The 14,901-nt window shown below is 37.5% G+C and overlaps 1 protein-coding gene across 1 annotated transcript in view; it reads right to left on the reverse strand.

Moving 5' to 3' along the window:
• Positions 1-10,140: 10,140 nt before the first annotated feature.
• The window catches only part of TSPAN8 (tetraspanin 8), a 513,016-nt gene continuing 508,255 nt past the window's right edge, over positions 10,141-14,901 (reverse strand). Inside the window, exon 8 of the mRNA XM_044087126.1 lies at positions 10,141-10,493. Coding sequence (XP_043943061.1) covers positions 10,440-10,493 — 54 coding nt within the window. The 3' untranslated portion in view covers positions 10,141-10,439. The remainder of the gene's footprint in view (positions 10,494-14,901) is intronic.

Below are 14,901 nucleotides of genomic sequence, written 5' to 3' on the forward strand. Positions count from 1 at the left end.
TGAAAACATAGCTAATTCAGAAGTTCTCCCTACCGGCTACAATATCATTAGACAAGACAGGCCACTTCATAAAGGAAGTGGAACTGCTTTACTTTACAAGTACAACTTAACTGTATGTCAATTACCAAACTCCTACCCCTCCCCCAGTAATTGGGACATACTTATCTCACAACTTCAACTTCACCCTAAAAAGGTCATGACCACAATTGTGATCTGTATTCCACCTGGTGATACACCTGCTATCCTTGAAGACTTATCCTGGTGTTCTTCCGCATACTCACAAGAAACACTTATTCTGGGAGACTTCAACCTAGATTGGTTCACTTGTATATCTGAACCACCAAGTCATCTAATAAATCTCCATGGCTACCAGCAGCTAGTCCAAATTCCAACTAGATGTAATAAAAAATCTACAAGGGAATCCATCCTTGACTGGGTCCGAACTAACACCCCCACATTGTACCCCCACGCAGGCAGTCTCCAAGACACCTTAAGTGACCACAGCATAATATACTTTATACATAGTAGAACAAGCATATGCAAAACCACTAACTATATATCCACTAGAAACACAAAATAATTTCTCTCCTGAGGTCCTCTACACTTTACTCTGTAACTGTGACTGGACCCCCCTAAAAACCCTCCCACTTGACCAGGCTGTAGCATATTTTAACAAAACATTTCTATAACACCTAGACACTATTGCTCCATTGTGCAAAATCAAGGTTAGAACCACTACAAAACCCTGACTCAGTAAAGAAACCAAACAAATTCTCAAGTCCAGAGACACTGCCTGGCTTTACTATAAAAAAAAAAACAAAGAAACACAAAGTCTAACTAAGTACCAAGAACTGCGCAACTGTGCAAAAAATGCATTAGGCTGGAAAAAAAATCTCACTACACAACATTACAAACTAAATACCAACACAATCTCCAAAAGTTTTGGAAAAATGTAATCCAGCTACTAAAATCCACCCAAAAGGCTACCCCCAAACCAACCACCCCTGACACTAAAGTCCCCATCGAAACACAATTCAACTCCCACTTTGTGAACTCAATTCTATCCTTAGTATCACAGTACAGTTCCTTCCTCACTACCCCCCCAACACAAATAACACTAAATACAAGCTTTACCCTCAAAACAGTTTCCACCACTTCAATCAAAAGCATGCTCTCCAAACTAAAAACTTCATCAACAGCAGCCGACCTACTCCCCAGCTATTTCTTGAAACTCACAGCAGATGCTATTGCTATCTCAATCTCCACTCTCATAAACAGATCAATTGTTGAAAACTATGTGCCCAAACTCTGAAAAATATCCTATGTTACACCCATACATAAAGGCAGGACCTCCACTGAACTTAATAACTACAGACCCATTGCTTTACTCACACCCTCCTGGCCGAAATCCTAGAAAAATGCATCCATACCCAGATGCTAAAATATCTCCTAGACAGCTACATCCTGTCACCTACTCAGCATGGTTTCAGATGTGCCCATAGTACCACTACAGCCCTCCTCTGCTTCACAGTCACAGTAAACCATCTCAAAAATGTAGGCCTGCAGGTGTCAACTCTTTTTTTGGATATGTCCAAAGCATTTGACACAGTCTCACACCAAATCCTGCTAAACAAACTAAACCAATATCACCTATCAAATTCCATTCTTACCTGGTTCCAAAGCTACTTAACTGACAGGTACCAAGCTGTGAAATGGGAAAATTCTCTCTCTCCTCAGCTGCCCATAACTATAGTAGTCCTACAGGGTTCTATCTTAGGACCACTACTATTCACAATCTTCACAAATGACCTCCATACCTCCACACAGCATGCATCTATCATTCAGTATGCAGATGACACTGCCTTAATATGTGCTACAAAAAACATTCCCACCCTCCTGCAAACAACTCAACTAGCATTATCTGACATTGAAAACTACCTTACCAAAGCCCGACTTATCCTCAATCCAAAGAAAACTCAGCTTATGATTATAACCAGTTCTAACAAAAACACTGACAACAATCAATTCACTATCTACTCCACAAATGCTACTCCAATCGCTCCAGTGACACAGGCTAAGCTATTGGAAATAACCATAGACTCCCACCTAAAATTTGATAGTCATATCAACTTAACTATTAAAAGTGTGCATGCCAAACTGGGATGGCTCTACCGTATCAAACCATTTCTTACCAACAACACAAGATCAGCCATTGCTCGCTCCCAACTTCTATCCACCCTACTCTATGCATCTCCCATTCTGACTAATCTCAACAAACCTGAACTAAGCAAAATGGAAGCCTACTATAACAGAATTGCCTGCTTTGCTGCAAATTTCTCATATAGAACTCATCACTGTACTGCTTTGAGACAGATCCACTGGCTTGAACTGCCCAATCTCCTAACCTACAATCAGTTCTGCCTCTGTCATTCGATCTATTACCTCCCCAATAAGTGTCCTGCCTTCAAAAACCTAGTACAACATCACTCAGCCAAAAGGCCTCTTAGATCATCAAGCAAACTACTACTAGAAGTCACCAACAGCTACAATAGCTTTGGAGAAACACTATATAGTAGTTCAGTGGATAAAAAAATGGAACTCTGTCCCCACTAGCATTCAAAACACATAATCCAAAGCCCCCTTTAAAGACCTCGTCAGACAACATTACAAGAAAAGTTGGCAGTGCCATGATTGCTCCCCAGGCTAGTGAAAGCGGATAAGGTACACATACTAAACCTAGAGTACTTGATAATAGTTTTCCATCTTACTCACAAACACTGGCTAATCTACAATGTATGTACTGTACCTGTGTACTATGTATGTATTCTACCTATGTTCCAAATTTCAGCTGTACACCACAAATCTATTAATTACCTTTATTTTTAAATTAATATTTTTTTGCTTGTTATCTCCACTGTAACTGTTGATGTGCTGCATACCACTGTAAAACATGTATTTTGTAATTTGTGTATATACTGATCGTGTCTAAATAACTAAATGTATCTGTAATTTTTCTTTGTGGATCTTTTCTCCCCAGGCCTCTGTTGAAAAAAGGCCTTTTCGTCTCAATCAGACACCCCCGGTTAACAAATGTAAAATAAAATAAATAAATAAATAACCCTAAACATCCTTCCCACTCATTAAACCTAAAACTCCCCTCCTGCTCTCTATACCTAAAACTACCGCCCTAACCCTGAACATAAATCCCCTTCCGGATCAATGCCGTGATCGACTCTCCCACACACCTCCCTCCCACTCCCTCCTTATGGCTGCCACACTTACATAACTTGTGCTCAAATGCTGTGCTCGGGTAAGGTGCAGCAGCTGCCTGCCTGAACTCATATTCGAGTTTGAGCATAAGCAGCAACCTGTACAATCTACAAGATGCTTATGTCCCATGCTACTAGACAGTGGTCTTACAACACTAAAAAAACATACAGTTGCAGTCGAACCAAATATGTGCAAATGTGCAATTGCTGGCAAAGCATCATTGTGATGGGATTACTGCCATATGATTTGGTCATCCCCTAAAAGATCTTTTGTTACTGAAGTCATTTAAAATCTGCTAACATTCTCAATGAAACACATCTTCGTTAAATTTAACATGTGTTATGTGTGCATACACACATGCAAACAAACATACACACAGCAAATCTTGAAAAATTACTCAGTTCCTACATTAAGGTGTTTCTATCATATAATTCACATACTAAATAGACTAGCTTTTAAGAAAATTATATAATACTTGCCCGGCATGCACAGTATATGAAAACGCCTTATACTCATGTATTAAATTCCTTCATGTCTGAGCAGCAAATTCAAATGAAACTGGAAACAGCAAAGTCTATCAGACATAATCTGGGGGTCAGTACACTATATCTAATAAACACTGCTGCTTAAAGGGTCCGACAGCCATAGATCTGTTCCAGATGAAATACAGAAGGAAGGAATTCTAGAAAGCAGTACTATAGTATTAAAAGCAATAACTGAACTTATTCTATAATTGGTTAGTTTAATTGTAATTACTTTTATTTGTTAACTGGGTAAGTGAACTGGCCCTTCATGGGTCCTTCTCAGGTACAATGCAGACAAGAAAAAAATGAACAATTTAGTGTGGACAATTAATTAGCTTGCTTTGGAAAGGAGTTAGGCAATTGTGTATGGAAAGAAAGCTAACTTAGTCAAAAGGAGAATGTGCAAAAAAGTCACATGGATAGGGATCAGAGGTCAGAACTGAACCATAGACTCATCAGGCACAGATGTTACCTCTAAGCCACAGTACTGCACAACACATCTTTGAATCACGTATAAGGGTATTAGGATACCTATCAACACAATATAAAAACACACTACAAAACAGTGAAGCAGCATACAGAGCTGTAATCATACTCGATCCAGAAAATTAAAGTGCACAGTCCAGTGAACAGCATAACAGTGCTTGATATCAAGGAGTAAACCAAAAACGTTCACTATCTTCCAATCAACAGTGTGGAACATCAGGTAGAAGGCAATCAAAAATTAGAGGGAACATATTTCTGAAGAAAATATGTGAGCAGGATGCTGGGGGTCAAATCACCTTCAAATTTCAGAGGGGGTTGAATTTATATCAGAAAGGGCAGAACGGGTCTATGACACCTGAAAGCAAACTAAGTGTGAAAAAATGGTGATAGAGATTTGAAGTAAAATGGATAGGCCTGAAAGGAAGAAACCATACCTCTGCTTTTTAAGTAAAACAGCACATATGGGCTTGCAGATCTAAAACAATGGTTTGTTACTGATAAACCGAGAAAAAAAGAAGAATCTGTGTCCACAAACAGAAGCTAAGAGACTTTTTTCTTACTAAATCTGTTTCTTAGGCAGTCCAATTTATGGAAACAATACATCTTGTTTATTTTCATTACATCTGCATATCTTCCTTGAAATAAGAGTCTAAAATAAAAACATCTCTTTGCTCATCCCATTTCACAGGTAAAAAATAATTTAATGTGAAAAAGAAAATTAGAGTATGGATAAAGAACATTACAAAGAGAGTATAGTTTGCTTCCTATCTGGCAGTAAACACAAGTCCTGAAGACATACACACAAAGCAATGTTTTATTCTTGGGTTTTGTGAGATGTCAAAATGCAGTTTAGAGGAACAGACTTTGACTGATTTTATTTCAAGACATTTTATTTTATCCTTAAAACAGCCTTCTGGCCTATACTTAAAAATATACTGTGGCAAAAAGCCAGAGATTGTGATTGGAGCTCAAATCCTACTGTTGGCATGTGATGGATAGGAATTATCATGTGACTGGGAGGGAGGGAGCTTGTCTTAAAAAACAGGCATACTGTTATATACTTTCATGTGAGCATGTTTGTCAGATAAGGCTATTTTGAGCCACATAAAAAATGATCTTTGTGACAACGGCCATAATTAATGGGATTTTTTTTTAGTATAGTGGTGAGCCTGCAGGTTTGCATATTTATTAATAGTATGCATATAGGCTTGCTACTCCCCATATCCTACAGCTATGCAAAATTAGCATTATAAGGGCTGTATAATATATGGCGAGTCATGCTGTACTCTGTATATGTGTGTGTGTGTGGTGGGGGGGGGGCTTAAGAAAATATTATTTCTTCACTAGTCTGCACATCATACAAATATATGATTTAACAATAATACTAATCAACCTTACAGAGGGACCTAAGGCAGTGGCTGATGGTTTCCAAATTTCTTTTGATATTGGTGTTTACAAATACTATATTTTACTGTTAGGAGCAATTCTGCACACAACATTAAGGAAACTAAATAAAAGTACTTTGTTTATATGGTTTATGATCTCATAGACAACCAACAAACATGAACAAGGAGAACTGAAGTGGGTCTTAGCATAAGGAAGGCATCTGAAATGTATGATGCCCCTGACCATTGCACTTTAATATCAAAGTGACACGCCGACCCCATGTGCAAAAATGGGAAAAAGAGATTGTGGATGGATGGATGGATGGATGGAACAGACATTGTTTCAAGTTTTACCTACATGAGACAATCCTAAAACTCATTAACAGCTACTACATAAAACTGATATGCAAAGACAACATTAAATATACTGACAAAAATTAGAAACTGGCCACCCAGCAGTAATAGCTTAGTGTCAGTTTAAAATGCTAAGTTTATTAAAGGAACTAAAGGGGTCATTAAGAATAATATAGCAATAACCCATGCCTGAGTGTGGGTAATGCGGGATTTAACCACAGTTGGCGTGGTTTGGTCCCGAGGGCGAAGACAACTGTGGTTAAATCCCGCATTACCCACACCCAGAAGTGGGTTATTGCTATTATACTATGACATTATTTAAGAAAAGAAACAATTACTTTTCTTAAATAATGGCATTGTATAATGCCTCTTTGCTGCCCTTCCGCAGCTGTCTGGCATCCGCGGCAGTTCTGATGTACTGTGCATGCCTACACAGTACATCAGATCTGTGGCCAAAAGCAATGGAGAAAGCAAGATCTCCGTTGCTTTTTACTGTTTCGCTATGTTAAATGGGTTTAACATAGCGAGACAGCTTTAAAATAAGCAACGGACATCTCCGTTGCTTATTTTAAAGCTGTCTCACTATGTTAAACCCATTTAACATAGCGAGACAGATTTTTAAAAAAAAAAGCAATGGAGAAAGCAAGATCTCTGTTGCTTTTTACACACTGTGTCGCTATGTTAAAGGAGTTTAACATAGCGAGACAGCTTTAAAAAAAGCAACAGAGATCTCCGTTGCTTTTTTTAAACCTGTGTCGCTATGTTAAACTCTTTTAACATAGCGAGACAGTGTTTTAAAAAAAGACTTATACTAGCGAGACATTGTTTTAAAAAAAGACTTATACTAATGGAAAAAATCCGGGCGACCAGACCTTTTTCCATTAGTATAAGTCAATTTACAACGTGCACGCTGGCCAATCAGCATGCACATTTTGGAATATTAATAGGGGGTCATGGTATAATAAACTGTAAGCTGCCACCTGAAAAAAGCATTAACAATCATGACATCTTTCTGACGCTGCTTCTTAATAGATATAAATGGCTTCAACTGGTCATTGATTTTAACCAGATTTTTTAAGGTTAAACTCACTTAAAATAATGGCCCCTAGAGAAAGAACCTTACCAAGAGTGCCAGACACTTCAAGGAAAACTGTAGCTTAATTGAAAGCAATCTCAAATTTAAGGGGAAATCACTTGTGATCCTACCCTCAGTTTTCCATTCTGTTTCCAATGTCACCTTACAGTGCATTAAGAACACAACACACACACACACACACACACACACACACACACACACACACACACACACACACACACACACACACACACACACACACACACATGCACATTTTCCAGTAACAGCACTTTTAATAGCACGACACACATACCTTTTAACTGTACTGATTTCCGCAGAATGCCTAGATTTTTGCCTCATATTTTTGGCCCATTTTTATAAAATTGTGGTTTACTGGCAAATTATTGGAATATCATTAAAGACTGAAGACTGAATATAATGACAGACATTAGAGATTCAGATTTCAAACCTTTCAGAAATGTTATCCTAAAGCAAAACCTGCTATTCTATCAACTTTCTAAGTTTGTAAGAGCAATATTTAAAAAATGTCCCAGTAAGTCATATACAATATTTCCCCAAGATACAAGCTAATTGTTATTCCACTAATGTAATATATTTGACTAGCTGTATGTCATGTTCCTTGTTTTATGTTGGGAAACCAACTGTAAATTTAAAGAAAGGATTTTGAGGCATTTATCAGCCATACGACTGAAAGGTACACATAATGCTTTATATCAGCATATTAGCAAACATGAGAGACACTCTTTTAGATTTATGGTTCTACAAGTTATTAAAGCTAAACGTAAAGGTGGTGATCTTGTTAATTATACTGAGTTTTGTGAAATACAGTGGATTATTGAAATTGGGGCAGATAGAAGTCCTGGTTTAAATGGGGTTGTACCTTTAAAGCCCATCTTAAAGAGGCATAGACTATTTGTCTAATCTCTGACTTTTGATTGGATGTAACTTTTTTAAATAGTGTGATTGTATTGTAGTAGATTGTCTGATGAAGGGTATTTCCTGAAAGCACTTACCACATTTGGATTAAACTCTATCATTTTAGCCTGGTGGTCTGTGAAGTTTTCTTGTTGGCATTATTTGTGATTTTACTGCCTTCAGCCTGCTTGTTTGTTTTGGTTCCCTCATCTTTATAAAAAAGGAAGGAATGAAACAAACAATAATCCAAAAAAAAATTGCAGTGTTTTGTAAAGAATGCTGATAACAGTAAATGCCTTACCAGATCAACTGAAAACCATGAAAACCTGTGTGGAAAATATGTGAGCTGGGGGGTACTATTTGTGAATTAGTATATACTATTACTTTTAAGGCTTGTAAGTATTTACAAAATGAACTGCTAATACTTTATTTAGAATTAAGTGTGAAATTGGCTAGTTGCATGGTAGACCGCAGTGTAATACAACTGTGTATGATCCTTGTTTCCTCATTTCACCACCAATAGCGCACCTGTTTTTTTAATTTGTCTTAGTAAAGGAATATTAATGGAAAGGGCAGCATTTAATAATAGGCTGTAGATGATCCCAACTCCATTATTAAATGGAAGTGAGTCATTGAGTAAAATATATAAACACACTTCAGTTTTAGAAAGAGTGAATGTTACGCTCACTTTATTTTCAGTCTGAATACATTTTATGCCATTATGTCTTCCAATTAATAATAATAGCAGCAAAAAATGCGCACAATAGAGAAATGAAAACTATGTTTTGATGAGTATCGTAAGTGGAAAACATGCTACAATAGTCGTTTGAACTGGTTACTGTAAGCAAGTCATATGAAGTCAACCAAAGAAGACTTGTGGGCTCTTCCGAGTAATGATCATTAGTTTCTGCCTTGAAGAAAAAAATATTATGGCAATGCCCCCCTAGTATACACACACACACACACACACACACACACACACACACACACACACACACACACACACGCACACACACACACATTTAAACATAAAACCATTGGCTTTCCTTCGCACTTCCTTACAGAAGTTTCCCGCACATTCTTTTTTTTTTAATTATACAATCCAGACAGTTTAGAGGTATGATAGAGACAGAGCAAAAACACAAGGAACATCAGGTATGTTTCTTTAGTTTTGCAGAATGTCCCTGATTTTCCTTATATTTGGTCTGCCTTCCATATGTACCTCTCAACCTCTTAGCTCAGGAAATGTCACAAAGCACTAAATAATGGAGGACAAAGAGTGCCAAATAGGGACCAATTATAAATGTTGTGATTATACACTTAGAAAGCTGTTAGAAAAACAGAGTTTATGCTACTGTGCATTGCCTGAAGGATATGAATTCTGTAACCGAAATGCATGTCATTATTTAGTAGGTAAAATTCTGGGCATTCTGTGAAAATCTGGAGAGTTGAGACATACACCTCCATAGCATATACAAATAAAAGAAAGTGTGACTGGACTTTTTTCTCTTGATATATGTTCAGTTTACAATGGGCATGTTAGATGGGCTGACCAATCAGCTTTCAGGTTTTTGAATCCTAATGAACTATCATTGTATAATTGCTGACACATGATGGCAGCGGTAGAGGAGTATAGGACAGGGACTATGATACTTAATGATACTTGATGGCAGCTGTATAGGGTATATGAAGGGGGACTATGATAGTTACTGATACATGATGGCATCTGTATAGTGGTACAGGAAGGGGACTATGATACTTACTGATACATGATACCAGCTGTCGAGAGGTGCAGGAAAGGGGCTATGATAATTACTGATACATGATGGTAGCTATATAGGGGTATAGGGAAGGGACTATGATAATTGCTAATAATTTTTGCATGGCACAACACACGGTAGACCTGCTCCCAACAAATCAGAAGGAATCACTCCATGATGACTTTTATCTGATGTTATTAGTGACAGCATGTTCCAAGTCAATATTATAACATTTTTATTTTACTCCAGCAAGAATAACCCTAATGTCAGTAAAATACTGACAACAAAGAAAAAAACAGCTTTTAATGCAATAAACAAACAAATAAATAAATATTAAAAAAAAACAGAAGGAAACGTGATTATTTTTATTTTTTATCAGAACTGCATAGTTATATTTACACTGTTATGTTGTTTTACAGAGATTGACAGCTAGTGTGAGAAAGTGGTTGTTATTTAAGCAATTCATCTTTCATTTTTCACAAATTACAATATACAGTTCTTGAATAACAGAACAGAATATACGACTGAGTGACAGACTGTTATATACTTGAGACATCATTTGTATTTTTTTTCTAAAGATTGCTGTACAAAGTGTTATAAAGCACAAGCTCTCATCTCCAAATCAGGCCTCTTTCTCATCTGCAAGGCTTTACTTATTCTTGAGCTGGCAGTACATGGTCATGGAGAATCCTAAACCAATCAGCTGAAACAAGAAGAGAATATTATTATTATTAATAGGAAAAAGTAGCAACTGCAGTACTGAAAAAAGACTTACTTGCAAGATGTGAAGTCCCAACCATAATGATAATATTGCATGAGGAGTGCCACTAAGTGCTTGTACTTGGCAAAACCTTATAGTTATTTATAAGCATGTAATACAGAATCCTATCTAAAGTAGCTCCCTTTGCTGTCCAGCTGTGATATGTAAAGTAGGCATCTTTCACTTTTTATGCAAATGTATGGAAGATCTACTTATTTAGATATGATGAAGGTATATAGGTCATCTTGTTGATGACCATTTCATGAAAGCCCATTTGATGCAGTCAGACAAATGGGTTAATTTTAAAAGCAAATTCCTACATGTCTATGGAAAAGCCATCTATACTATTCATGCAAGGGTTTATGTTCACTATTCTACCCATTATAAGTAAGTCAGAGATAGCCATTTCTCAGGGTGATTTAAAAACTGGTTTCAACATCAGTTGATTTTGTCTAGTCATCTCTTCTGAGCAAACTTTTATCAGCTGGTCATATAATGCATGAAAGAGTATTGTGCAACTATATAATGATGTGACAGACATGTCTTATGGAAAGATTTGCACATGACTGGAGAAATTATGCTGAAAGTTCTGATGTATAAGCTTCTACTTTAAATTCTTTAGTTTCTAACCTCATTTTTTCCATAAATGAATTAAGAAAATGAAAGATTAGTTAGATTTATCAGTGCTATGCCAGGCATCAAAAACCTCCTTTTTCTGAGATCATTTTCTGATGTTAGTTGTCCTGAGCAAGAAGATGCAAGGAAAATTAAAAGGAAGGAAGTAGGATTAAGACTAAGGAACTGATTTCTGCAGTTAAATAACAGGACACGGGTTTGAGATGAGAAATATCATGCCGTGATAAAGGGAAGTTACTAATGTCGTGATTCACGTCGGTATTCTCCAGTGTGTTTATTTTGGGCATATTCAGGGGAAGGAGAACAGTATCATCTTCTTCTCCTCTGATGACACAAACATTTGACAATAATGGAGCATATGAGGAGGAGTGTAATAAAGTAACAGGATGGTTTTTACTTACTTATTGCTGAATATTATTTTCTATATTTCTATGTGCAGTAGGAAAAAAATGAAATACAGCGCAGTTTAGAAACAGTTTAGGCACACACTGTCATCAGTGTCCCCATTCATAATTTTCTCCAGTAGCACATTCCAGTTTTTAGTATTTTATTTAGTATATCTGTATCTTATTTATTCACATTGTTGTACTCATAGCCATTTTTAAAGAATACCATCATTATCTACAATGAACAGTAACACAGTGTCTGGTATTTAGTGTCCTAGTGTTGTCTGAATTGTGCACAGACAATTTTCCATACTTCCTCTCCTGCCTCCAGCTTTATGCAGTAAACATTAGGTCTATAAATCTTGCCTACAGAATTTCTCAATTTGAAAGCAATTGTACGAAAACAGTTTACTGCCATTGGATAAGTTGAAAGGAAGAACAAGTATATTCCTGAATTATTTACTAAAATGTTTAAGAACAAATATAATAATAAATAAAAACAGAATAGAGCCAACCAGTGCTTAGAGTCCACCAAACACAAAACGGAAAAAACACTGCTGCACCTGGATTCACACACTGTCCACTTTATTAAAAAATCCACACGTTTAGATTGAGCGCTTTCTTCCCTTTGAAAAGGGATTTCATCAGAATCTGGTTTTCCCACTCAAATTTCCCCTTAAATACTCAGTTACAACACTAATAAAATAGTGACATCATCCAATTAATTAATTAATTAATATAAAACATCCTTATACTTTAAAATACAATATAATAGTTTAGTATTCTTATATTCAAAGGGAAGAAAGCGCTCAATCTAAATGTGTGGATTTTTTAATAAAGTGGACAGTGTGTGAATCCAGGCGCAGTAGTGTTTTTCCGTTTTGTGTTTGGTGAAATATAATAATAAAATGTTTCATAGGAGTCATAAGGATCCTAGAAAATTCAAGGCAACTAAGTCTTTTGACATAGATACAAGACATGCATCTGGAGCATTTCTCCCTGGGCCTCTGCTGAAAATTGGCGCCATTCCAAGTTGGACTCTCCAGGTAAACAAATGTTAAATAAATAAATAATTAATAAATACATTTTGACCTTTTACGCCTTCCTGGCACCTACCATGAGACCATATTTCCTTTCTCAATATGGGCTAGGCCAGTGAATCCTAGGATAAATTTAAGAATACCCATCCAATCATCCATGTCCCATTTCATCGGATCACAGGATCATAGGAGGTTCCTAGGCTAATGGCCCTTGGACCCTTATAAGCCTAGCCAAGTGCAACCCCTATTCCCAAAAATATCAAGGTATTAAGCAGAAGTAAGTCAATAACTACTGCCCTGTCCAAGAGGGATACAGGTGAAACTCCTGGGGTGAATTTGTGGTTTCCCATCCAATTATCCAAATTACACTTAAATAGGGTCAGCAAGGGCCTCTGCTTCACCTGAACTGGAAGCTTGTTCCAGAGGAGAAGTAACCTCTGTGAGACATATCTGTCTCTCCAGCAAGTCCTGTTGATGTCATATACTAGGTTGAGTTCCCTAGAGCAAGTGCATCTTATACCATTTGATTTACGAATGTACAGCATTCCCATTAGAGCAGGATCTAAGGTTGTTTTATATGCAAAGCAGAGATCACCTCTGAGTAGTCTGTAAGACACAGAACATAGTGGCAGTGATTTCAGTCTGTTACTGTATGACATATGCTGAAGACCATGAATTTGTTTTGTAAGAAACCTTTGAGGTCTTTCCAGTTGCTGCAGGTGCCTAGTAAGGTACATACCAAAGGTAGCACTTTACTGTATTATTGCCCTTTTGAGTGAGAAGTAGAGGGGTGGTTATAACCTCTTTTTTTCTGGATGCAATTTCCTTACTTATGAGGTGGGCAATGTAGAAAGCCTTTCTTACCACTGTGGAGATGTGGTGGTCAAAGGAAAGGTTGCTGTCAACCTGTGTGCCTAAATCTCCCTCCACTGATTGTGTGCTTAGGGTGTTGTTATTTATGTGGTAATCTGCAGGGGTATTGCTGAAGGAGATGATAATGCATTTTTTGCACTGAGTTTTAGCCCATGACTTTGGCACCAGTCACTTGACTGTGTAAGTTCCACTTGTAGGATGTTGACATCGTTTAGGGAATCAATGACTGCTCCCAGTTTACCACCATCAGCAAACATTGTTAGCTAAAATCACCTAAAACCAGGGTGTTTGGTTGTATCTTGAGTGATTCAAGTAGATCCAAGTATGCAGTGTGGGTATCCTGGTTCACAGAGGGGGGGTCCTATAACTGGCAATAACTTGGAGAGAGATCTTATCTACAGTCAATTGGACATGGATTAGTTCAAGAGAATCATTTTGTTTAACCAGTCTAGAGGTGTATTTATCTTTGATGAATTTTGATACTCCACCTCCTTTAGTTCTTGCACTTTCAGTTTGTGATCTGGTATGCCTTTGGTGCTTTACGCAGCCTTAAAACAAGCCTCTATGACTGCACAGATATCAACATCTTTTAAGGTGAGGGCTGCTTCCAGTGAGTGCAGTTTTAGGTTTAGCCTCTTAGCATTTAGCACCATAACTTTGAGGTTGCTTTTTGAAGATATTTTTACATCCGGAATTTTGTTGTGACATTGCCTCAAAAAGGCACTACTGGGGGTAGCAAGAACCTCAGCCAGTAACCAAAACTGCAGCGGTGACAGATGAAGTCCATCTCTGGCAAAGCAGCATGGTGTATATACCATGTCATCCCAGGCTGACAGCTACTGGATCTCCTTAGAATGACACCAGAAACTAAGCCAATTGTTGAAGTCAACCATCTTTTGTTTATATTGTGGTATCATCTTAGGTGAAGGTAGTATACCATTCAAGGATAGGGACATACCTGCCTGAGACACATATTCAGAGAGCTCAGTTATGTCTCTCTTCATATAGTCTGGTGAGGTACATCTCAAGCCATTCACATCAACATGAACTATGATGGAGTCATAACAGTATTTGTTGTGGAGAGACTTGAGTGCGTGTTTGATCTGGTGGATCCTGGCACCCAAAAGACAGCTAACCATAACCTTCCCCTTGTCCAGCCTGGTGGGTGGGACAACTCTGTGTCTCACTACAGAGTTGCCTATGACCAAAAAATGTGGTTTAGATGTGCTTTGCCTTAGGGGCTTCTTTGATGAGAAACATGTGCTTGTAGTTTTATGTGTACTGAGTGCTGTAGGTACTGTATTAGGTGCAGCATGTTTGTGTTTTGGAGGTGTCTGGTGTTTAGGTTAATTTCTGGTGAGTACCTTCACATCTGATGGTTTATGTGCTGCGAGCATGGTTTGTGCAGGAGGCGTA

Source organism: Protopterus annectens, chromosome 11.part0 (genome assembly GCF_019279795.1).
Source record: "Protopterus annectens isolate FY-2018-M chromosome 11.part0, PAN1.0, whole genome shotgun sequence".
NCBI lineage: Eukaryota > Metazoa > Chordata > Ceratodontiformes > Protopteridae > Protopterus > Protopterus annectens.